Source organism: Mauremys mutica, chromosome 15 (assembly GCF_020497125.1).
Source record: "Mauremys mutica isolate MM-2020 ecotype Southern chromosome 15, ASM2049712v1, whole genome shotgun sequence".
Taxonomy (NCBI): Eukaryota; Metazoa; Chordata; order Testudines; family Geoemydidae; genus Mauremys; species Mauremys mutica.
Window position 1 is genome coordinate 13,315,494 of NC_059086.1, and position 26,450 is coordinate 13,341,943.

General features: G+C 40.6%; 1 protein-coding gene across 1 annotated transcript; it reads left to right on the forward strand.

Annotated features, from left to right (window-relative positions):
- The first annotated feature begins 971 nt into the window (after positions 1-971).
- LOC123349752 (butyrophilin subfamily 3 member A1-like) lies at positions 972-18,934 on the forward strand. The gene is made up of 13 exons (XM_044987921.1): positions 972-1,024; positions 1,123-1,284; positions 3,226-3,576; positions 4,599-4,883; positions 6,466-6,564; positions 6,916-6,942; positions 8,342-8,368; positions 9,609-9,635; positions 10,162-10,188; positions 11,892-11,918; positions 14,037-14,057; positions 14,258-14,284; positions 18,171-18,934. The coding sequence occupies exons 2-13, from the start codon at positions 1,212-1,214 to the stop codon at positions 18,734-18,736; spliced, it is 1,557 nt and encodes a 518-aa protein (XP_044843856.1). The 5' UTR covers positions 972-1,024; positions 1,123-1,211; the 3' UTR covers positions 18,737-18,934.
- Positions 18,935-26,450: the final 7,516 nt, after the last annotated feature.

Genomic DNA, 26,450 nt, shown 5'->3' on the forward strand with positions numbered 1-26,450 from the left:
GGCAGCCTAGAGGGAAGCTGCAGTGCACATACACAGAAGCAGGAACATAGATGCAGAGGGAACTTTTTCTGTAGAAACTTAAGGGCCGAATGAGTTTAGGCACCTGCATGGTTTCGTAATGGGGAGGGAAAGGGGCACAGTGCATCACAGCAGTGCTGAAACCAACAGTTATATGTCTAAAATAGGGACTTAGGCACGTACATTTTTTTGGGCACTCAGGGTTCACATACTCAGATCATATTCAAGGTTGGCTGCCTGCTTCTTTTTGAAGGAAAATTGCTTTCATTTTAACTGTTGTAATTGGTTAATAAATAACTACATAAATGTGTAAACTGAAAGTACAAACTTCAACTGCAAGGAAAAATATCCATGAAGACTGAATAATTCCTCAAAGCCACAATCCATGGACCCTGCACGTAGGACCTTGCTATGCAGGTAAGAAATCAGTTTAGCAAAAAATGATCATAAAGATAGTTTATTGCAAGTCTAGCAGTCTAATTTAATTGGGAAATTACAGTCAGATTCTTGATCTGAAACAACATGCAGGATAATTGACTACCATTTTCAGGTCTTTTTTAATATACTTTGAACAGTTTTATATTTACGTACCACAGAATTTAAGACATTCCTCTCCACTAGAGAGGTTTAAGCAGGGTGGTTAGAGGGAAGTTGTTTCAAGACAAGGGCATTTTTGTCAATCTATTACACTTAATGGAATGGGCTTATTAATTTAATTGTCATTTTGTTGTTCAAAACATGTAAAAAGGTATCCAGCCTCTGTATCCTTTTGGAGAAATGGATTTGAAGGATGACACAGAGCTATGTTCTACCTTCTTTACAATTTGAGGCCAGATCTCAGTTGGTGTAAATTGATGTAGCTCCATTGATCCAAGTTAAGGATCTGATCCATGTAACATTACTACATTTTCTTAACTATTTTTTACTTTGTTCAGCACCTGGGCAGAACTATGAACCTCTGTAACAAACTTGATTTCGACGTGTTTTTTGAGTAACGAAACAAAAGGTCGGTCAATAGGAATATGTATTACAGCATTGCTCACTAATTAATTGCTCTTTCTGGTACAGCAATAACACTGAAACATATTGTACTTGCCTTTTAAGGGCCTGGAAGAACCGCATAATACCTGCCCCAGCATGCTGCTTTTTGAGGAGTTTGTTGACATATTAGTGTTTTGAATTTCTGCCCAGCAATGGATTCCTTATTCCCGTGGATGACAGCTATTCACATACTGACTTTTCTACAGACACCCTACTTGATAAGAGGTAAACAAAGTTCTTTCTTGAATTTATTTTAATGAAGTAATTAATCATAGGCAGGGTGAGGGGAAAAACCACAGGCATCAACAATCTAAGGTTTCATTATTTTTTAATAGTGTCTAACATTTTCATTTGTCCGTGCAATGCGGCTCCCTTCTTTGTTCACCCCATTGTGTATAGAGATGGCTCAACTCTACTGCCATATGCAATTCCAACACAGACTATTCACTGAACAATGTCATTCCTGGGATGCTACCAATCCCCCATCACACTATGAAACTCCTAACTCTATTCAGAGGTAAATAACTTTATTTGCCATCAGCCAAGCAACAGGCTGCCTGATATAAATGTAAGATTCATCTCTTTCTATCATACACTGGTCCACATGGGTTTGGCGGTGAAACATCTGTTCACTGATTAATGAGAAATTATTTCAGAGGTTATTTCAGAATTTGTAAGTCCCATTTCCAATTAATCTGGTTTATTAGTTAGGGCACAATATTGAGTGTTAGAAGACCTGGGTTCTATTCTTGAATTGCCTACTGACTCCCCTTAGTGACTTTGGGCAGGTCACTTCATCTTTCTCTGCCTTGGATTCCTAAGCTGTACAACTAAACCTTGTCTTAAGCCAAGCCCTGCAAGCATGTGTCAGCTGGTGCGGACCAGCCACGGGTGCCTAACTGCAGCATAGATGTGCCCGTTAGAGGGCTTTCCCTTCACCCTCTCCCCTGGTTCTGGTCATGCAGACAGAAAGCAGAAGACCAGAAGTCTGAAGTACAGGCAATGTGATGTTTATTGGTATTAGTTTCCAACAAGCATGTGTACCATAACTCTGATGCCACAAAGCCTTATTTGCCAGTGTCCCAACTCCCCCTCCTAAGCAGGCATTATTATACCTGAAATGCACGCCCACAGTCCAACCCCTTACAATTTATGGTCATGTTCTGTTTTGGGGGGTCATGGGTCTGGGTCTTCATCCCACCTTTTTGTACCCTATGGAAGTAATAATAATTGGAGATATACAAATCTCCTAAAAGTGGAAGAGACCTTGAAAGGTCATCAAGTCCAGCCCCCTGCCTTCACTAGCAGGACCAATTTTTGCTCTAGATCCCTAAGTGGCCCCCTCAAGGATTAAGCTTGCAACCCTGGGTTTAGCAGGTTAATGCTCAAACCACTGAGCTATCCCTTCCCCCTAAGTGGTAAGGAGTGGTGTTGTGCTATGGTCGGGGCAGGCATTTCTCTGGTCTTTAAGTGTTTTACCTTCCCCCCAGTCTCCCCTTGCCCCTCCCAACCGGTTGCTTGACCTTGCCTTGAGATAGGAGTTGAGGCAAGTGTGTGCTCATATATCATACTCCCACCACATCCAATATCACTTTAACTTCTCTGATCTGTTCCCGTTATACTAACAAATCCATCTAGCTAGGCAGAAACAACATACATAGTGTCTTTTTCCTTTGTTCACATATACTAGTAAGAATGTATGTATATTAAGAATTCAAACAGGCAAGCAAAATTCAAAATACTATCTCAAGCGAAGATGTGCATCACCCCAGGAGTGCCTGAAGAGGCTGTTTCACCTCTGGGGCACTTTGCAAGGATTGCTGGCTCCTACACAGCAGGAGGGAGTCCCATTCCTGCATATGGCAATGTGGGATCATGGGTGCTTGGCAGAACTGTAGCTGGATCCAGTTGAACTGGGTAAAGTTCTTCAGAACTCGAGTGAACTTCGCAGGGATAATAAGAGTCCATGTGGTGCCTAAAATCACAGCCTGAAGCACAAGTTTCATTATCCCATTCAACATTTAAAAACTGAAAATACAACTATAAAATTCAGGGCAGGAACCTTATCACCCTCTCATTTCACCTCAGGCTGCTTCTACATCATAAAGTTAGTTCATTGACTAATTATCTGAAACAGAGAAAACGTATATCTCTATTTCCCTACAGGGGAATATAAAATCATTCACCCTGAATCGCCTGTTATTGGATTCCTTGGAGAAGACGTTACCCTCCCTTGCCAAGTGATAGCCATGAGTATCCCTGGGGACATCACTCTCCACTGGAGTCTGGTTCAACCCCAGGAAAATATAGATGTGAGTTCTTATAACAGAGGAAACAAAGAAGAAAAACAGGATGAGAGATACTGGGGGCAAACAGAGTTCTTTCACCATAAAATGAACACAGGAAACATGTCTCTAAAGCTGAAGAATGTCCAGGTCTCTGACGCAGGGAATTACATGTGTCGAGTGGTTTCTGGGAACTGGTATGATGAGGTGGTGATTGAACTGCATGTGACAGGTCAGTGAAGGTAATATTGAATCATTTATTACCAGATATTTTGTTATTGAGAGAAAGAGTGAAGGAGCTCAATTCAGACTGTAGCTCTTTTTAGTCCACAGAATTACGCCAGGAATGAGAAGAGTTGTGAGAACGATTTGTGGTTTCCGTGAACGGTCACAAAAATATTGAGTCCTAGAAAGCCTGCCTCACAGTGAGAGACTAAAGAAGCTCAATCTATTTAGTTTAACAAAGAGAAGTTTAAGAGGCAGTTTGATCACAGTGCATAATTACCTGCATGGGGAAGGGATTTCAAATATTGGAAGGATTTTTAATCGCACAGAAAAATGCAAAACGAGATCCAGTGCCTTAAATTTAAGGTCAGCAAAGTTCAAATTGGAAATATGTTTTAATTTTTTTAAATGAGGGTAATTAACATTTGGAACAGATTACGAAGGTATTTGGTCAATCCTCCATCCCTTTCATATCAGGAGTGGATATCTTTCCAAAAGATAGCACCACAAGCTACTGGTCTCAACCCAGAAACAATCAGGTGAAATCTATGCATTGCATTGTAAAAGAAGCCTGACATAATGGTCCCTTCTGACCTTAAAAACTATAGACTTGGCCTCAAATGCTTATTAGCATGATTGTCTAGTGAACCAACTCAATTAGCAACTTGGTTCTTTTAACCTGTGTCCACACCGGATTTCACTTCTCTTATACATTCTGAAATAATATCAAGGAAAATAAGTTTTCTTGAGGTACTCCTGGCTGCAGTGAACTTTGACACACAGCATCTTTGTTTGAACTTGATGATGAAAGCGCCTCAGATGTACATGAGGGGAGAAACTGTACAAAAGCTCAGTGAGAAAGAGAGGCTGAGAATTTCCTTCTAATGAAAAGTTCAGTTCCCAAATTTTGATGGACCTCAAAGGCTGCTTTTGTATACAAGGTGCTGTCTTTGGGGCAATTTCCCCAGGCTCTGGTCTGTTTGTGAAAGGCATGAAAAGTTTAAATATTGTTTTGACTCTGTTTTGTAGCTAGGGGTGGTGAGTCTTCCATTTTCCTGGAGGATTATGCAGGTCAGGGGATCGGCCTCACCTGCAAATCGGAAGGATGGTTCCCTGAGCCTGAAGTGCTCTGGCTAGACAGTAAAGGACATAACCGACCAGAAAAGCCAACCACCATCAACACAAAGACACCTGCTGGAACCTACATTATTGAAAGTTCCATTAACATAGAACCAGAATCAGACAATGAAGTCTCCTGCAAAATAATCAACAACATACTAAAGTCAGCGAGTGAGTCTAGAGTCCTGATTTCAGGTGCGTGCACATTGGATCATTGATTGTAAGGAACAATAAAGAGGCTGCTTGGTTAATGAGATGGGCCCCGTTTTTCTCTCTCCTTTGTCGTAGGAAATAAATGCCCAGTTTGTCTGACCTAGCGGATGGAGCACTGGGGTAGGATTTAGGGTGACTGAGTTCTATTCCTCAATGTGCTGCTCACTTGCTTAGTGACACTGGATATATCAACTACCTGTTATGTGCCTCAGTTTCCCCATAAAGAGGCACAATGATACTGAACTCCTTTGTACAATATTTTGAGATGCACCACTGAAATGCCTGATAATTCCTATCTCTTCTATCTCCTTTTAAATACTTGCCTGTCATTTTCCAACAAAAAACCATTTTGATAAAGCTGTGTTAAAACTTTAAAAAAATCATAATTTGCACAAGTACATTAAGTGTTTTCTTTCTACATAACAATCCAGTATTCTAATAGCTTTCATTGCACGTGAATATGTAAAAAGTTGCATGGCATTTTCAATATTACTAAAAGATACAGAAAACTGTTTCATTCAATGTACTGATGCATCATTGAAAAGGAGGGTAAAGTTAAAGTGGTGTGTATGACTTTCATTTTGGCCTCTCCAGATTCTTGTGTGTTTAATTTCTCAACACGAACATTGAGTTTAAGTTTTCATTATTATTTAATGGTTATCGGGCAGATTCCATAGCCCTTACTCATACTTTGAAGTACTCACCCAGGTGAGTTGTCCCGTTTATATCTGTTCAGTACAGGGATTCTGTATTGAGTTCAAGCCTTGCCACTGACTTGTTTTATGGCCTCAGAGATGTTGCTTAACTTTTCTCAGTTTCCCCACCTCAATAGGAAGTTAATGATATTTATCCCACCTACTTCACATGGCTGTTGACAGAGTTAATTAATTTTAGTGCATACAGAGAAATGGTTTATATCATTAACCTGAGTAACTCCACTGAGGATACTACATTTAGGTTCTCTACCTCCCTTCCTCAGCAGAGGATCTTTCTGCCTTTCTTTTTATTTTATACTATTTCTGGTGGGAATGCAATGGCAAAGAGATGCATCTTGCATTTTCCCCAGTAAGCACCAGGGGTTGTGCCCAGGAGGTAGCTTGGGTATGACTTTCACTATTTCTTGGACCGATGGAGAACAAGTTATTATTTAAATATGTGCACATTAAAACCTGTTATGAAACAGGTATACAATTTCTGTATGAATACTAGTGCTGAAAGGGTATTTGAGGTAAATCCTGCGAACCGTACTCATGTGAGACATGCCAGTGTTTGAGGTGTTTCTATCTGCATGAGTAAGGTGAGCTGGGTGTGGCTGAAGGTGTGCGCTTTTTCCAGAACACATTGGAGGAGCCCACAGCTCTGTTCTCCATGATATCCTTCCTTGAAGATGTGTAGAATCTTTTGCTCTAAATTCATCTAGACTTTGTTCTGCCAGAACTTTAAATTTAAGTGAAATTTGATTTCACCAGGTCCTCAGATAGAATCCGTTTGGATGGCCTTATAAGTTTCATGATGTTTCTTAAGAATTATTGGAATGTAACTGACATTGTCACATATTTTTCAGATGTTTTCTTCCCAACCACCTCCCCTTGGATGGCTGCTTTCCTGGTCATTTTATTTCTTAGCATAGCCGTTATTGCTGTTGTAGGGTATAAACTGAAAAGTAAGTATTTCGTTGTATGTTTTTTCAATAAATATGTGAAAATGTTTAAACAGATGATATGGAATTCTTTAACTATACTAAAACCAAACAAAACCTGAAATGATTTTTCTAGGGGCAGATTCAGAAAATTAAATATAAGGGTCTGTACATTTAATTCCTTACCAGATAAGTCCCTTGTTCTGAAAGACAGTTTTTAAATTTCTCACATATAAATATATTCAAGGCCAGAATAGACACCAATGGACGGATCAGGATTACAGATGGTTCATGACAGTGACTGTTTCAATCAAAACTATTGTAGGATGCTATGAAAAGTGTCTCATTTTCAAAAGGCATTTTAATTTTTTTCAGAGAATAATGACACAACATCTCACTCAGGTAAGTAACTAGGCAGGTAAATGCAAATTAATATGAACATATTGTATATCTTGATTTTGACACAGTCCCAGGGAGCCTGTGGAATCCCCATCACTGGAGAGTTTTTAGAACAGGTTTGACTAGGTTTACTTGGTCTTGCTTCAGCACAGAGGGTGGGACTGGATGACTTCTCAAGGTCCCTTTCAGCCCTACATTTCTCTGATTTTAGAACAAAAGTTTAACGTAGGAGTTGCTGTTCTGATCTGAGAAGCTGTTTTTAAATTACAGGAGATGGGTGGGTTTGTGATGTTTAATTGTGGTCAACAGCTGTGTGGTTTTAACGTCTGCAGTATGTATCCAATGATTTCATAGAAGTTGGGGTTTATATTCAGGAATTAAGTAACAGCGACTATTGCCATTAGTAGCTCATTAGGAAAGTTTGTTTCCTTCTGTTATAAACAGCTCTTGTTATTAAAATAGATCACATTCAGGTTAGCCTTCTGCCATTCATCCTTATGGGGACATTGTTCTAGAATCATTAACAATTGTAGAAAAGGGTTGCTCATGTACATGAAGAAATCACTTATATCCTCCAATATAGACTAGGTAAAGTATAAAATTCAAGGCCTTTTATAACATAGGCACTGGAAACAGGAATGATTGCTTCCTGCTGGTTGTCTGCCTTGGAATTTTGTTTGGCCTTAGTGGATTTGCTCTTGGTCCACAAGATTTATTCAGGACTAGGGCAAGACCTGGACTTATTTAAAAAGCTGGGTGAGCATCTAGCTCCTCTGACCACTCGTTTCCCTTGTGGGTGTTCATGGGGTATCATAGAAATGTCAGCATCCCAAAATATTTCTCTGGTAAAAAAAAATTCTTCCTCAATTAAAGTTTTACTTTAATCTTCTTCAGCAGATTGTAAGTCTCATGATCAGTTCTATTTATTTCACTTCACCGACAGTTAATTGTTTTGGACTCCTTCCTTAATTTTTCAGCTCTCCCAAAACTTCACTCTGATGTCCCTTTTTTCCCACCCCAATCATTGTACCTGTTGGTATCTGATCCTTTGTCTGGATCACTCAGAAGCTGTCCTGTAAAGTCAGAGGATGTGGGTTGGAGGGATGTGCTGAAGCAAGGGGTCTCTATAAGCATCCTGACATTTTCACAGATGATGGGCCATCCGTTGCTTTATGTCTTCAGATTCTCCGCATAGTCAGTGAACTGGAAGAAACCATCTTCCAATATAGTGAATGAGGAGATGATCTTCAAGTGAAACAATCTGTTCCTGTCTCCTAAAGCAGGTTTTTCCTAAATGGAGAGAATCTGGTCCTGTATTTTAAAGCTGTTTTGTGGTTGAAATAAGGCTTTGGGAAACTTATAAGAGTAATTAACGTTGCAATGTGATTCCATGTATTTGCAGTAACTGAGAAGAAAACAATGGAAGAAGGTAAATATATTTTTGATGTGATATAAGGTGTTAGGAGTATTTCCATGAGTCTGATTCATGGAGACAGTATTACATAGCATGCTGAAATTTTCCAAGACATTAACCACAGAGGTATCAGTCCTTACCCAGGTAAAGGAATCATGAGGACTGACTTTATCTGTCACTAAGGGATTACACCAGGGCTATTCACCACTAAAGACTTACTTATGCCCTCGAAATAACGCTTACGTGAGATTTAGGCTATGTACACACTACAGCTTAGGTCAGTAAGTTATCACAGAATCATTGAATCATAGAAGACTGGGGTTTGAACAGAACTCAGGAGGTCATCCTGTCCAACCTCCTGCTCAAAGCAGGACCAACCCCAACTAAATCAACAAGTTATGTCACTCAGGGGTTTGAATAAGCTCCTAAGTATACCTAAGTAATTTAAGTTACACCGACCTAAGTGCCGGTGTGGACAGCACTTTGTCAGTGGGAAAATGTCTCCTACTGATAAAGTTATAGCTTATAGTTATAATCCACTACAAAAAAATAAGAAAGGATCCAAGAGTAAATCACTCAAAGTATAATTTAAACTAAGTACAATTTATGACTGAATAACTGTTAATGATAGATTAACCAGAAAACCTTCATACATAGGTACAATCTGAGCATGAAAATGTATTAAGTAATTTACTTTAAAAAAGTATTAATAGATTTTGATTCATGAATGAAGGGGATCTGTTTGATACTGATTAGCTATATCGTTTCATTGAGATATACATAGGCAGATTATGTTAATATATTATGTTGGCTGAGATAAACCGTTTATCCAAGGCAGTACTCCTCTGTCAATGAAATATATTCTAATGTCTAAGGCTGTATGTGAGAGATATATCAAAATCATGAGAATACTGCATTTTTCAACATGGTTTTTGCATGAACATTTTAAACTTTGATTTTTTAACAAACAAGGCCCATTTTCAGTTATACCTAAAAATGTAGTGAACCATACAACTATTCAAATAAAGTAAAAAACATTGTGATATGCTCATGGATTAAATCAGTGAGTTTACACAGGATTTTCACCAGTGTAACTGAGAGCAGAATTTGACCCATACAGTATGAATGATTGTATTTTAAAATAAATTATAGATATAGGTGTAAAGTGTAATGCATATTTCATAAATGCCATAAAATAGACTAAACAACATTTGCCTTCTATCTTACAATGATATTTAAATATCATTTCTTTCAGAAAAAGAACGTCTGCTCTCCACACTAGGTGAGAATGCAAATGCTCTTATGGTTCGTCATTTCTCTTATGTGTGTTCATGTGCACGTATAGAAGAAAGGCCACCATCCCCAAATATTTTTGTCTGGTTAACAGGCCCAGTCAAGTTCTTATACAAGTTTAGATTTTCAATATTAAATATGAATAATTGAATGCAGCTCATTTCCAAGTGAAATGCTCTTTCTTGGATGTGTGTGGAGACATTTAGATGTTTTTAAAATGTTATGGGTTATTTATTACTTGAGAAATTGTTTTCATATCCATTTTGCAAAGACTTGAATCTGGTTTAACAATGGAATAATATGGAATAAAGTGTCACAGCCCACCTCACAGCTTTTCACCCAGGACCCCAGGAATTATTTGGGGGCCATTTTCTGGCCTATGTTATAAAAGAGGTCAGGCTAGGTGATCGCAATGTTCCCCCTACCCTTGAAATCCATGAACTCTCTCAATTAAAGCCAATCACTACCCCAGTAACATGCATTTGTTCTTGTTTTTCATTCATTTACTCTTTTAGAGACAAACAAAAGGACAGATCAAATAGGTAAGTCTCATTTTATTAAAATACTCAGTGTAGACAGACAGAGCTTTGCCATAAATGAAAATAGGCTGCTTTATAAAAATGAACAGCAGCATATTATTTGAATGACTATTATATGTATTTTATTTTCAATCACTGTCAGAGATTATTAATAAATGGGGCTGAACACTAAAAAAGGTGATCATACATAGCTGCCTACTTACTGACATCATAATCATTGCTCCCATATTAGGGACTGGATAGAGATCTCCACTGGTGTCTCTTTGCTTTTGACCCTCTCCTATGATCTCTCTCCCCCTGAGGGACATCATTTGAGCACACAGCTTATACTAGCTCTTCTAAAACAAAGACTAGTAGATCATCTTCTTCACCTCTTAGCTCTTCCCTCCATTCAGTCACACATCTCTAATTGCCTTTCAGATACCACTCCCGGGCTGTCTTGCCACTAGCAACTGCAAAATTAATTTATTTTCCTCAAAATCCCTGTTTTCTTCCTCCCTTCTCTATCACCTTTGGAATGCATCTTTGTTATCATTTCCTTCTCCTCTCTCTCCATTTTCCCATAGGTTGATGGAGTGGGCAGGATTTGACTATTTTGTGTTCTTCCACAATGATATTGGCTCATTCTACTCAATTTCCATCACCAAAGGTCTTCTCCAGCTTTCAGCTTGACCACCACAACCTCCACCTTTACAACCTGCTAGACTCTCACCGCATCCCCTCCCACTTTCCATTGACTCAAATTCTGCTTGACTAGTCACCTAATTTCTCCCCTGATCTAAGTCCACCCTTCTCTTAATATTCTTTCACTGGCTTTCCCTTGCAATCTACAACAAAGACGAGATTGTTGCCCTAAAATGCATCTCCTGTCTGATTTCTCCAAAATAGTTTCTCGTCTCTCCTCCAGCACCTTCTTTGCTTCACCTGCAACTGCAATTTTCATTCTATTTTTTATCCATGATTTCTTCCCATGTGTCCCCTGTGCTTTAAACCTCAGACCAATGATGATCCAAAGTCCCTCCACACTAGAACTGCAAGTCTCTTATTAAAACACATTTCACTTCTAATGCCTGTAAACCAGAGCTCCACAAAGTAGAGCTGCTTGAAAAAATTGAAACAATTTTCACAAACTTTTTTTTCCAATTTTCCTCTTTATAATTTCTTCACAGTTCTAAAATAAAAAAAAAACCTGATCTGCTCCATCATATAATGAGATAAAATAAATATTAAACAAACATACATGCATTTAAAGATTAATTGTGGAACTAACTAAGAGGACTCTGCTAAACATCTTTGTCAATCACTCTTATTGCATAGCATCCTTCATCTCTACAGGAAATTGTCAGTGTACATGACATGCTCTTAGTGGCAGGGCCTCGTTGAGTTAAATGTCTTAAAGCATGTAGCAGGCTGTTGGCACACTACAAATAATAAAAATAATGACAGAGATCACTCAAAGCCTCTTCAAGTGTTTTGCACTCTATTGTTTGAAATAAATGGCACACAGACTGAGTCGTGAAAACGGATGGCTGTTAAATATTGAGTGAGATTTAGCAGGATCCCTGCTATGCATGGGTAATAGCAGAATTCTCTATGAATAGTTTTCACAACATTTTCCATGGATCACAACTCTTTGCTCACTCTCTCAGTTGTTATTCTCTCTCTCTCTGCTGTTCATTGCACTAATTTTAATTACTATTTTGCAGCAATTCAAGACATACAAGAAAATATTGGTAAGAAAACTTGTCTATTTTGTTACTTGTCTTAGAATAAAAGAGGTGAACGTTCTGGTGAGTTTGTCTAGAGCATCTTGAAGGTGAAGCCCAATAAATGTGGTCAAATACCATCCTGTGAGACTCTGCTTCTACTTCAGGAACAGAAGATCTGCCATACTGGGTTATAGCAAAGATCCATCTAGCTCGATATCCTGTCTCCTACACTGTCCAGTACCAGAGCTTCAGGGGGAGTGTACAGAGCAGCCAATTCTGAGGAGATCCATCCTAAGCTTCCCGTTCTGTCTTCTGGCTATCAGAGATTTAGGGTCACCTCCAGCAAGAGGTTGCATCCCTGACCATCTTGGCTAATACCCGTTGATAGACCTGTCCTCCATAAATATATCTAGTCCTTTTTTGAACCCATTTATTAAATTGGCCATCACAACATACCAGGTTGGGTGAAAACAGTACTTCCTCTTGTTGCATTGAACCTGCCTATTAATTTCGTGGTGTGACCCCTGCTTTTTGTATTTTGAAAGCAAAGCATGTGGCCCATTATCCCCACTCTTTTGGGATTGAGAAACATTCTCCTTTGATCATGAGTCTATCTTGCTTAATACATTGTAACAAAACTGTGGGAACAAATCAATTATTTATTGATTTATTTATTACTATATCACCTAGCCAAACTCCATTGTGCTAGGAGCTGTACAACATGTATTAGATGAGTTATGTTAGCATCTAGGATCCCAGTCATCGCACTTGCTAGGTGGTGTGTATTATTTATTAGGCGAGTTACAGTAGCACTTAGTATCCTCAGGCATAACCCAAGAGCCCATAGTGTTCAGTGCTGTAGGTTATTTAGTAGGTGTATTATGGTAGTGCCTATGAACCCCAGTCATGGCGCAGAAACCCATTGTTCTAGGTGCTGTACAAACACAGAACAAAAAGACAGCCCTTGCCTCAAGGGATTACAATCTAAGTAAGACTACAGATGTTACTATTCTACACATCATGGCCACTTAGACGTCCATGACAACAGCACAGATGGAACCCAGGTCTGTCCTAATTCTATAACACAAGCACCTACAGCATCAGCTAAACAAATGCCTTCAATAGCTGTAAGATGTATAGGGCTTGTGAAATGCGGGTTGAACAGTTCTGATTCCATCCAGCAGAAGGTGCTGGTGATACACACAGACTTGCAAAATCATTAAAATGTTGTGGCCCTGTCTACCTTAGAATTATAGCCTAAATGCTAAGGGTAATGACATCTTTACACTTACACAGATTCAGGTATATAATGATAGTATGTGCACTAACCATAGTGCTGAGATTATCAATATTAATGCTTGAGACTTTTTTTTTAAATAAATTATCTTTGTTTTAAAACCACGGCAGTCATTGGAACTGCAACAGGGATGAATTTGGTTCATTTAGTTTTTGCAACACTGCTATTAGGGAGACAACAATCATATGAGCTAACACATTCTACACTGTACTTCAGTATCACACAAAAATTGTGAGGCAGGACTCAACAGTGCTAGACAATAGCACTGGTAAATGATGATGTTTAAGATAAGAACTAAAAATGTTTATTTCTGGTGCTTGATTGTATGATACAGGTACAATAATTTACTCAAGATTTATGAGGCTACAACTACAAAATCAGACCCCGGTAGTCACTTTTGGCTAGAGGAACTTTGAATGGCTGAGTTAATGGGGGACTGCACTGCAGACAATTGAATATAAAGATGTTGGGGAAGTATTTATAGAATGGAATGAACCAACATTGCTCTCTGCTTTGTGTCTTCGATAGTCACAGCACAGAGATTGTAACATATCATTGTCAATAACATTTATGCCTAGGATTTTCAAGGGAACTTAAGGAAAATAGGTGCCCAGCTCTCATAAATCTCAGCCTCAGTGACCAAGCTCTAAAACTAAGAGCTCAGTTCTTACTTAGGTGCGTAGTTCCATTAACTGTAATGGGACTGTTAGCATGGTTAAAGAACTACTAGTACAAAAAAATTGCCCCATTGTCTAAGCATTGTTTGTACAGAGTTCTCAGAATTTAAAAACAGTATCAGAAAAGAACTAGTTAGGGTCAATGACTGAAGTTTCCTTTCATTTCAGATCGACTCTCAGGAGAGCTGGGTAAGTTGATTGGTTTTAAATTATCTGCTTATTCTTTAAATGAAAATTATAATTATTGCTCGTGTATTAACTAGATTAAAACAGCATGGAGATGAGTGTGCTATAAACACATGGGTAGGCAGACAGAAGATATTTTAAACTCCATTGTATTTCACTATGCCATAGATTGTCAAGGCAGTAATTGCTTTTTCCCTCTGTAGAATTCAGAAGAGCTCAGAGCTATGCAGGTAAGTTCCAGTGCATACAGTAAACCTGTTATCTGTAAATTATGAGATATTTTCTTTGACAAATTAATATTTGAATTGAAAATCATTCCTTGTGCATTAACTGGATATATTTACGGATGATATAAACATATGTTAGATCTCTCAGTCCATCTGTACCTTACATTCTATTGTATAGAACTGTTTCCCAATAGCAGTAATTATCTGTTAAGCATTAACGACGAGCTCAGTGCTGTAGAAGCATGTGGAAGGTCCGGTCCCTGTCAAGAACAGTTTACAGTTCAAGGCCTCAATCCAGCACAGTGTTTAAACACGAGCATAATTCTAAACATGAATAACCCTGTTGTCAGTTGTTGGCTATGTGTGTGTTCTCTGTGTGCTATGCCATCTCTGCACATACAGCTGACACAGCAGACCTCAATCGAACTGCTCAATAAGACCACAGACTTGGTTCAGTAGTGAAGACACTTGGCTAGATTTATTGTCAATTAAGTACAGTAATAGCACCCAACAGACTGTATGGGGATATTAAGACATGTATGCCCATGTATGGACTCGGCTCAGTGAGCGGCAGGACTCTCCGCTCCCCCCCAGTGCAGACAGATACCCCCTCTGTGACCCCTCTTTTATACACTGATACAAACACATCACGTATCTCCCTTCTGACATGGTTAGTCACCACCCTTTACCTCGTACCTATTGGTTCATACAAAAAATCCCTATCCATCATCATGACCTTATCTTTAGGAGCGGTGAATGTGTCCCGGTACTATCTTTGGGGAGTGTATTTACACTCAGACTCATAGACTCATAGACTTTAAGGTCAGAAGGGACCATTATGATCATCTAGTCTGATCTCCTGCACAACGCAGACCACAGAATCTCACCCATCCACTTCTATAACAAACCCCTAACCTATGTCTGAGTTATTGAAGTCCCCAAATTGTGGTTTGAAGACCTCAAGCTGCAGAGAATCCTCCAGCAAGTGACCTGTGCCCCATGCTCCAGAGGAAGGCGAAAAACCTCCAGGGCCTCTGCCAATCTGCCCTGGAGGAAAATTCCTTCCCGACCCCAAATATGGCAATCAGTTAAACCCTGAGCATGTGGGCAAGACTCACCAGCCAGCACCCAGGAAAGAATTCTCTGTAGTAACTCAGATCCCAACCCATCTAACATGCCATCACAGGCCACTGGACATACTTACCTGCTGATAATCAAAGATCAATTGCCAAATTAATTGCCAAAATTAGGCTATCCCATCATACCATCCCCTCCATAAATTTATCAAGCTTAGTCTTAAAGCCAGATATGTCTTTTTCCCCCACTACTCCCCTTGGAAGGCTGTTCCAGAACTTCACTCCTCTAATGGTTAGAAACCTTTATCTACACTGTAACCTTTTACCAGGGTATTCCGATACTACCCATCTGAAATGTGTTTACGTGAATACTTTGTGTCTAGGAGTGTTTGTGTTTTTGCAATGCCAGCCCTGTCCTTGCCAAGTTCATGTATTGGATAGTGAACTTGCAAGCAGGCATCTGCTTTGTAACAGGGCATGACTTTTGCTCATAGCCTGACTTTTGCTCACTTTCCTTTATAGCAAAAGGGCCTGACTTTAGTTACCAGGCCCTTTATTCCAGGCCTTATGTCTCAGGTTCTCTCTTTCTACTACAAGCCCCATTATTGGTGCCTAATAAATAGAGAAAAATATTCACACACTGCATGTTATGTATAAAACCTAAATGGTACTTATGTCTTATAACATGATTTTGTGTGTATGTGTGTTTCTGCGACAGCATTTTACTGTTGTGGGTTAATATTAGTGGTGGTTTACCTAAGAAGAAACATCAGTGTAGAGAGGATGTATGCCTTGCATACTAAGAGAAGAGGGGTCACCAGGAATAAGACGAAGGATGGGAAAAGGCATAAAGATGAGGGGGAGAAGAATAAACAGGGAATGTTGGGGTAAGAATCTGGTGGAGTGAAAGAGGGAATAGTGAGAGATGAAGGTGCAGAGGCAGGTTCTCTGTGCAAAGCCTCGAAGATGTCGATGAAAAGCATGATCCTGATGTGCAGGATAAGAGGAAGACAATGGAGGGATTAAAGAAGATGACTGACAGGTGAAGCAGTGAGACACAGAGCAGGTGAGGAGCCTGACTTGACCAGTTGTGGTTTAAATGGAAATTAGGATGTGAGGTGCAAGCTGGGGAGGTGAGAAAGGAGGAGGTTTTGGGAGACATGGAAGCATGAGATGGCCAAGGACTGAAGAAGCACTTTAGTCATAGGGATAGGCAGGGAGAGGTGGATTGTTGAGATGTTGTGAAGAAAACACAAACAAGGTTTGTCAGCAGGGAGACAAGGTGAAGATAACACCAAGATTGTGAGTCTGTGCTCCAGGGTTAAGACAGAGCTGTCACCAGCAGTGAAGAAAGACAGGAGAGTGAAAGTCTTGGGAAGAAGACTGAGTTCATGCTGGGTGCTCTGGGATGGACCATGTGTCTGGAAGATCAAGCCTGAAATAAGTCTCTTATTTAAAGACAAATAAAGCAATTCCAGAATAGAGCTTCACTCCAGGAGTAATTCACCCTTTGAGTCCAGTTTTTAAAGCACTTGTGGTTTGTGACATGACAATAGAATTTCACATCCTTCTGGTCAGTTGTGGGGGCCTTATGACATGGCAGAGCATTCTGTGATTCTTGCCTTTGGGGGGGCGGTGTGTGTGCACGCACATTATACAGCATATAGGATTTGGTTCTGCAAGGTGCTGAGCACTCTGACCTGACCAAGGAAGCACTTGCAGACAGTTGAGCTACTCATGTTCTGATGAGCTTTGCTGGGCTACAGAGCTCAGCACATTTCAGTATCAGACGCCTAGTACTTTTCCTAATGATTTTTCCATAGCAACACATAGGAAGTATCCTGCTTCTCTTCACTAAAAGGGTGGGAGCATCTGAATAGCATGTCCAACAGCCATCCAGCCACAGCACAGCAGGATAGGTCAGAGCAATGTGTATGCAATATGCTCCTTATTGCTGTGGAAGTAGAGCAAGAACTGACAGGGATTTCAATGCATGACAGTCTCTGTTAGCAAGCGTCAGGCTAGCTGTAACCCTAATAACGCAAGATTTGTAGAAGCGAGGATTGTGTGAAGCGAGTGGGAAAGAACTGTGGGAGAAGTCGTTGCAATCTTGTGTCGATAGGATTGTGTGAAGCGAGTGGGAAAGAACTGTGGGAGAAGTCATTGCAACCTTGTGTCAATAATAAGGAATGTAAATTGGTGTCTAAATAGAAGTGAGAAAAATAAGATAACAAAATGCAGCTGTTGCTCATTATTGTAGGTAACAAAAAGCATAAATGCTTGCTGTAATTGTTTACTTGGAGAGAGACCTGCCTAGGAGGGGGAAACCCTGTGTCCTAGCGCACTCCCTCCCTCTATACAATTGTAAAGAGAAGATAAAGTATCTGACTCTGCTGCACCCAACCAAAAAGTGAGAACTATGTTTTTCTCCAACATTGCTCCTTACTGCTGCTCACAAAGGAGCAGTTTGTATCTCGCCTCCAGAAATTGCTTCCTCCTGGCCCAAAGCCAGCAGGTGTTGCTCCCATGGAGCAAAGACACAACAGCAGGGACCTTAGCCAGCTCCCCTCCTGCCTTACTCCAGTACTGGAGTGCAAGAACAGGAAGAGCTCCCCATGCCCTCTCCCTGCCCCAGGGCTGGACTTTGCCTGCACAGTGTGTAAATTACTGTTGTAGTGTTATGCTGCTGATTATATGAATTTGTCATTTTAAAATTCATTTCTCCCCTGTTTTTTTCCCTCTCTTCTCTTTACACTGAGTGTCCCTGATTCACTCCTTATTAACCAGGGGACCATTCTGGTTTCTCTCCCCAGTTCCCATCACTCTGGATCCAGATCGCAAACACCCAGAACTCAAACTGTCAGAGGATCAGAAAAGAGTCTGGCATGAACCTGCATCTCCTGAGCTGGATGCAGCCTCCGGGGCCCTGCTCGTGGTGGGGAAGGAGGGGTTTGTGGCTGGGAGGCAGTACTGGGAGGTGGATGTGGGGGAGAAAGTGGACTGGGAGCTGGGGGTGCTTAGTCAGTCAGCGAGGGACAAAGTGAAAAGAGAGAAGGCAGAGAAACTCCCTGAGGAGGGATATTGGTCTCTGAAGAGATCCCAGGGAGACTTTATTTCAAGCATAAAAAATGCTAAGATTGAAAAGAAGGATATGCCATATAAAGTGATTGGTGTTTTTCTGGATCAGGAAGAGAAAATAATCTCATTTTATGATGCAGGACATATTACCCTCATCACAACTATCCCTGCAGAGTTTACTAATAAAATTTTGTACTACCCATTCCTCAGTCCCAGGAACAACACAGGTGAGCAGAAACCACTAGCAATCCTCCCCATCAGAGCCCCTATTCCTTTAAAGCCTCTGAGAAAGGAAAAATGAGCTTTAGTTACTTTAGAGAAGTAAAATTCAAAACAGAGGGGAGAAGGGAATGTAAACATGTGAAACACCAGAAACAGTAAAATAAGCAAATAGAAATTGAAGATAAAATAAAACACATAAAACAGAAGAAAAAGAGACAAAAACGCTTGTCATAGGCTTGTTAACTCAGAAGTCGAAATCAATAAATTCTGAAAGGAATGAGACTTGTCTTCATAGAAATATTTTTAACTTTCTGTTGCATTTCTTTAAAAATAGGAAACTACTTTAATGACAAAATCTTGGGGGGATGTGTTGAGATGGAGGGAAAATGAAAGTATGATATAGCCTACCAATAGTTAGAAAGGCACCATTATGGATGGCTACCCACAGAGAAGGTGATAAAATTTTGCAATTATTCAGTTGCTGGTTAGGAATTATACAGGAATGGTTATGAAGACAAATGAAATGGTTATGAAGACAAAACCTGTATCTCAAAAAGCATGTTAGCTTTCCCCTGTGACATCTAAAGTAATACTATGAGGAGAGAGTTTGATTATGCAATACAGAAAATTTAAAAAAAAAAGATTATGAATAGAGTCTAACTTTATGCCCTCTTGGAAGTCCTCGTTTTCTGCTACCTTTTAAGTGGTTAGACCTCAAAGAGTGGTGTTGTCATTACAATGTATTTTTTATTCAACTGTCCATATTTCAGTAAACATGGAACCTGCCTCTGGGTGTATTTCACTGATGGGGATAATTCCCTAACTTTGGCTCCCAGTACGTATAGTAGTTTTTTTAATATATTATATAAATCTGTAGATACTCCTGAGTCACTAATTTAGCTTAAGCATCACAAAATTCATTATGTTAATCAGAAACCTTGAAGTAATTTCTTTATACATGACTCCTGGGCTTCATATTCTACTTCTCCCACACTAGCTTAAGCAGTTTAGGAATTAAGATGAGTCACAAAGTGTTAGGAACTTTCTCAAGAAGCAAAGCCCCCTTGTGTCTCCAGAACACCTGCCCAGTTCATCTCAAATAAACAAAAACAAAACTATTCTACAGATGGAGGAAAAAAGAGAGTAGATTTTAATAATTCTCCTTATAATTGAACTCTCTTTCTCTAATGATAAAATATATATTTTATATAAACCAGATACCAAGAGGGAGGCAGCATGACCTAGTTAATCAATCTCTGGAGTGGGGTTCATGAGACCTGGTTTCTATTCTCAGTTCTGCTGCTCTTCTGGGTGACATTGGCCCAGTCACAGTCTCTCTGTGCCTCAGTTTCCCCAACTGTACAATGAGAATAAGGAAACTGACGTCCTTTGTAGAACACTTTGAGATCTACTGATGAAAAGTGCTGTATAAAAGCCAGGTGTTCTTATTACTCTAAACACCAAATACATGTTCTTTTCCTCCTTTATTCTACTTATTTTTTGTGGTTTTATTTTTATGCACTATTCCTCCTCTAAGAAGAATCCAAAGCTGCTTATTTCAATGCAACTGAAACAATTCAAAAATACCTGGTGCTTTAAAATCAATTTGAACATCACCTGTTCAACAAATATAAACTGAAATAATCCATTTGGATAATGCATCTTCATGCTAGCTTTATGTGCTTATCATTTAGATTCCTGCACCCTGGCTTTTCAGTTATACCAACTTCCTTCCGTTCTTTGATGTATCCAAATAAACTGTCCTGAGTAAAATCCATCTTGAAGGATATTTGTTGCTCTTGTATTCAAACTGGGTGGGTCAAGGGGCAGAGGTATTTTGAGGAGGCAGATTTACTGAGGTGCAGATGTCTCAGGAACAAATTTTGCAATGTAAGTGCCCTAGAAGGGCAAATCATCCCAGCCAGGGCTTTGTCAAGCCTGACCTTAAAAACTTCTAAGGAAGGAGATTCCACCACTTCCCTAGGTAACCCATTCCAGTGCTTCACCATCCTCCTAGTGAAAAAGATTTTCCTAACATCCAATCTAAACCTCCCCACTGCAACTTGAGACCAATACTCCTTGTTCTGTCATCTGCTACAACTGAGAACAGTCTAGATCCATCCTATTTGGAACCCCCTTTCAGTTTAGTTGAAAGCAGCTATCAAATATCCCCCTCATTTTTCTCTTCTGCACACTAAACAATCCCAGTTCTCTCAGCCTCTCCTCATAAGTCATGTGCTCCAGCCCCCTAATCATTTTTGTTGCCCCCCACCGGACTCTTTCCAGTTTTTCCACATCCTTCTTGTAGTGTGGGGCCCAAAACTGGACACAGTACTCCAGATGAGGACTCAGCAATGTCGAATAGAAGGAAATGATCCCATCCCTCAATCTGCTGGCAATGCCTCTACTTATACAGCCCAAAATGCATCCACTGTAACCCCTAGGTCCTTTTCTGCAGAACTGCTGCCTAGCAATTTGGTCCCTAGTCTATATCAGTGCATGGGATTCTTCTGTCCTAAGTGCAGGATTCTGCACTTGCCCTTGTTGAACCTCATCAGGTTTCTTTTGGCCCAATCCTCTAATTTATATAGGTCCCTCTGTATGCTATCCCTACCCTGGAGCATATCTACCACTCCTCCCAGTTTACTGTCATCTAAAAACTTGCTGAGAGTGCAGTCAACACCATCCTCCAGGTCATTAATGAAGACATTAAACAAAACCAGACCCAGGACTGACCCTTGGGGCACTCTGCTTGATATCGGCTGCCAACTAGACATGGAGCCATTGATCACTACCCATTCAGCCCCATGATCTAGCCAGCTTTATATCCACCTTATAGTCCATTCATCGAGCCCATACTTCTTTAACTTTCCTCTCCTCTAAGTGCTCCATGATTTTTCCAGGGACTGAGATGAGGCTGACTGGCCTGTAGTTCCCTGGATCCTCCTTCTTCCCTTTTTTAAAGATGGGCACTACATTCACCTTTTTCCAGTCATCCAGGACCTCTCCCAATTGCCATGAGTTTTTGGATGCAGCACATCCGGCCCCATGGACTGGTGCTCGTCCAGTTTTTCTAAATAGTCCACTTACTACATCTCTCCTTCAAATTGGAATTATAGACTGTGACACACCTGTTATTATATTTGATCTGCTTTAACCTCTCAATGCCTCTCACTTCCTTTTTTATCTAATAAAACTTTAGTTAATTTACTAGAGAGTTGGCTACCAGCATTGTCTTTGCTGGAATATCTGGAGTACCAATTGACCTGGGGTGACTGTCTCTTGGGACTGAGAGAAGCCTGATGTGGTGTGATTTTAGGTTTAAGTAACCTTTAATCACAAAGTTCAGTTTGTCTGGGTGACAAGATAGACTGGAGACTCTAAGGGGACTGTCTGTATCTCCACTGTAAGACTGGAATAGTGATCTGGGAGTGTTTGTTACTGACTTGGTGAAATCTAATTATAGACTACACCACCATTTTAGGGTATGTGGCTTTGTTTTCTGACAGTCTGCCCTGAGATAGGTACTTAGAGTTGTGAGCTGTTCCAGAGATTGTGACATGGGGCTAATACTTAATTTGTGGTGGGTTCATTCATTTTTAACAGAAATTCCATCCTGGACTGCAGCAACCTACCCAGCAAAAGTTTAATCAAAGTCTAGCCTTTCTCACACAAAGTTTCGTTTTTGAGACAACAGCATTTTTTCAACAAGAACAAAAAACATTTTGTCCATAAATTTCCCCCAGCTCAAATCACCAACCCTCAATACCGGGTTTTGCAGAGGTATTCCCTTGACATATGAACAAACAGCTGATTTTCTCTTTGTCTAATGGCTGCCATCTCCCATTTCTATCACCAGCGATAAAGTCACAGGAGACCTTCAGGCAAGATAATGACAATAGCCACTTCCTGACAGCCTTTGTAAGTGCCTCTGACAAAGATGGCCTCCACCTCCTATAGTTTTCTGTTAAGATGAAGCCAGTCAGTTGTCAAAGGAGATGGCCAGTTGCTGATCTGTAAAGAGGCAGTGAGAGTTCTGTGAGGAGAAGGGAAACAGGTGGGATCCAGAGAAGGAGGGTGAGGAAGGAAGGTAATATTGGGAGAGGGGCAGGGCAAGTGAGGTCCATGGAATGAGTCTCTGTGTGGCTGAGTTTCAGGAGGCTCCTGTAGATGAAGAGCTGTTCCCTGAGCTGTGTTATCATAGGGAAAAGTGAAGAAGCCTGGGGGAAAAGATGTCAGGAGGGGACTACCAAATATGGAGTTTTACAAATCAGTCAGAGCAGGTGAAAAAGGGACCGATTGCTGCTAATAATGAACAATCTCTAGCACTGAGATCCACATTTTCACTTAGAAGTGGATCCCAGTATCTGTATTTGTCACTTCAACCTCTCAGTGAGTAAGGTCTGAATGCGCAAAAGGAGTTAGGTGATGTGATGCTAACCATCACAATGCCTAACTTTGGAAAATCACAGCTATACACAGACCTGGAGCTCAGACCTAATCTCTGATACACTGAATAGGAGCCTTAAACTGAGATTCACAAGAGCCAACCTGCTAACCTGCAAGACTTCTGGTTTATGACTTCTGGTTTATTACTTAGCCCTGGTCTACACTATGAGTTTAGGTCAAAGTTAGCAGCATTAGATCAATTTAATCCTGCACCCGTCCACACGACAAAGCCATTTTTGTTGACTTAAGGGGCTCTTAAAATCGATTTCAGTACTCCTCCCCGACCAAGGGATTAGTGCTGAAATCGACCATAATGGGTAAAATTTGGGGTAGTGTGGACACAATTTGATGGTATTGGCCTCCGGGAGCTATCCCAGAGTGCTCCATTGTGACCGCTCTGGACAGCACTCTCAAATCTGATGCACTGGCCAGGTAGACAGGAAAAACCCTGCAAACTTTTGAATTTCATTTCCTGTTTAGCCAGCATGGTGAGCTCAGAGGTGACCGTGCAGATCTCATCAGCACAGGAGACCATGCAGTCCCAGAATCACAAAAGAGCTCCAGCATGGGGAAATGAATCTGTATTATCTGAACTCCATTCCAAAAGATGAAATGCTGGAATATTTGAAAAAATCTCCAAGGGCATGAAGGACAGAAGCTGTAACAGGGACCTGCAGCAGTGCTGTGTGAAACTTAAGAAGCTGAGGCAAGCCTACTGAAGAACCAGAGGGGCAAATGCTTGCTCTGGGTCAGACCCCCAGACATGCCACTTCTGTCATAGAATCATGGACTATCACGGTTGAAAGGAACCTCAGGAGGTCATCTAGTCCAACCCCCAGCTCAAAGCAGGACCAATCCCCAGACAGATTTTTGCCCCAGATCCCTAAATGCCCCCCTGAAGTGTTGAGCTCACAACGCTGGGTTTAGCAGGCCAATGTTCAAACCACTGAGCTATTCCTCCCTCCTATGCATGCCATTCTAGGGGGTGTCCCTACAACTACCCCAGCCCTGTGCATGGACTCCGTCAATGGATTCTCATGCAACAGGGATGCGGGTTTTGGGGATGAGGAAGATGATGATGAGGATGATGAAGATAGCGCACAGCATGCAAGCGAAGAAAACGTTTTCCCCAACAGCCAGGAACTGTTTATCGCCCTGGAGCCAGTATCCTCCCAACCCACCCAAGGCGGCCTCACAGTCCTTGAAGGTAGAGAAGGGACCTCTGGTGAGTGTACCTTTGTAAATAATGTACATGGTTTAAAAGCAAGTGTGTTTAATGATTAATTTGCCCTGAAGACTTGGGATGCATTCGTGGCCAGTACAGCTACTGGAAAAGTCTGTTAACGTGTATGAGGATGGAGTGTAAATCCTCCAAGGACATCTCCTGGATGTATTCCCAAAGCCTTTGCAAAAGGTTTCTGGGGAGGGCAGCCTTATTCTGTCCTCCATGGTAGGATACTTTACCACACCAGGCTAGTAGCATGTAGTCTGGAATCATTGAATAACAAAGCATGGCAGTGTATGGTCCCGGTGTTTGCTGGCGTTCAAGCAACATCCGTTCTTTATCTCTCTGTGTTATCCTCAGGAGAATGATATCATTCATGGTCACATAAGAACATAAGAACATAAGAAAGGCCGTACCGGGTCAGACCAAAGGTCCATCTAGCCCAGTATCTGTCTACCGACAGTGGCCAATGCCAGGTGCCCCAGAGGGAGTGAACCTAACAGGCAATGATCAAGTGATCTCTCTCCTGCCATCCATCTCCATCCTCTGACGAACAGAGGCTAGGGACACCATTCTTACCCATCCTGGCTAATAGCCATTTATGGACTTAGCCTCCATGAATTTATCCAGTTCCCTTTTAAACATTGTTATAGTCCTAGCCTTCACAACCTCCTCAGGTAAGGAGTTCCACAAGTTGACTGTGCGCTGCGTGAAGAAGAACTTCCTTTTATTTGTTTTAAACCTGCTGCCTATTAATTTCATTTGGTGACCCCTAGTTCTTGTATTATGGGAATAAGTAAATAACTTTTCCTTATCCACTTTCTCAACATCACTCATGATTTTATATACCTCTATCATGGCCCCCCTTAGTCTTCTCTTTTCCAAGCTGAAGAGTCCTAGCCTCTTTAATCTTCCCTCGTATGGGACCCTCTCTAAACCCCTAATCATTTTAGTTGCCCTTTTCTGAACCTTTTCTAGTGCTAGAATATCTTTTTTGAGGTGAGGAGACCACATCTGTACACAGTATTCAAGATGTGGGCGTACCATGGATTTATATAAGGGCAATAATATATTCTCAGTCTTATTCTCTATCCCTTTTTAATGATTCCTAACATCCTGTTTGCTTTTTTGACCGCCTCTGCACACTGCGTGGACATCTTTAGAGAACTATCCACGATGACGCCAAGATCTTTTTCCTGACTCGTTGTAGCTAAATTAGCCCCCATCATGTTGTATGTATAGTTGGGGTTATTTTTTCCAATGTGCATTACTTTACATTTATCCACAGTAAATTTCATTTGCCATTTTGTTGCCCAATCACTTAGTTTTGTGAAATCTTTTTGAAGTTCTTCACAATCTGCTTTGGTCTTAACTATCTTGAGTAGTTTAGTATCATCTGCAAACTTTGGTACCTCACTGTTTACCCCTTTCTCCAGATCATTTATGAATAAATTGAATAGGATTGGTCCTAGGACTGACCCTTGGGGAACACCACTAGTTACCCCTCTCCATTCTGAGAATTTACCATTAATTCCTATCCTTTGTTCCCTGTCCTTTAACCAGTTCTCGATCCATGAAAGGACCTTCCCTTTTATCCCATGACAGCTTAATTTACGTAAGAGTCTTTGGTGAGGGACCTTGTCAAAGACTTTCTGGATGACCTTGCACTTTTCACTATTAAATTTCATCCTATTACTATTACTCCAGTTTACAAGGTCATCCAGATCTTCCTGTATGATATCCCGGTCCTTCTCTGTATTGGCAATACCTCCCAGGTTTGTGTCATCTGCAAACTTTATTAGCACATTCCCACTTTTTGTGCCAAGGTCAGTAATAAAAAGATTAAATAAGATTGGTCCCGTTTGTGATTTTGAGCAGGTCACTTAATCGCTCTCAGTCTTGAATTCTTCACTCTACATTTGGGATACTAATATTCACTGACCTTTCGAAACAAATGTGCCTGAGAAAATGCAGCCCAAGCCCAAACATGTACACTGCAATTAATCCGCTCCTTAGCCCAAACCCACAAGCTCAAGTCAGCTGTTATGGGCCAGCTGCGGATGTCTAATTGCAGCATTGCCATATCCTTATGAAGCTCTCAACCACTAGAGTGCTTTAG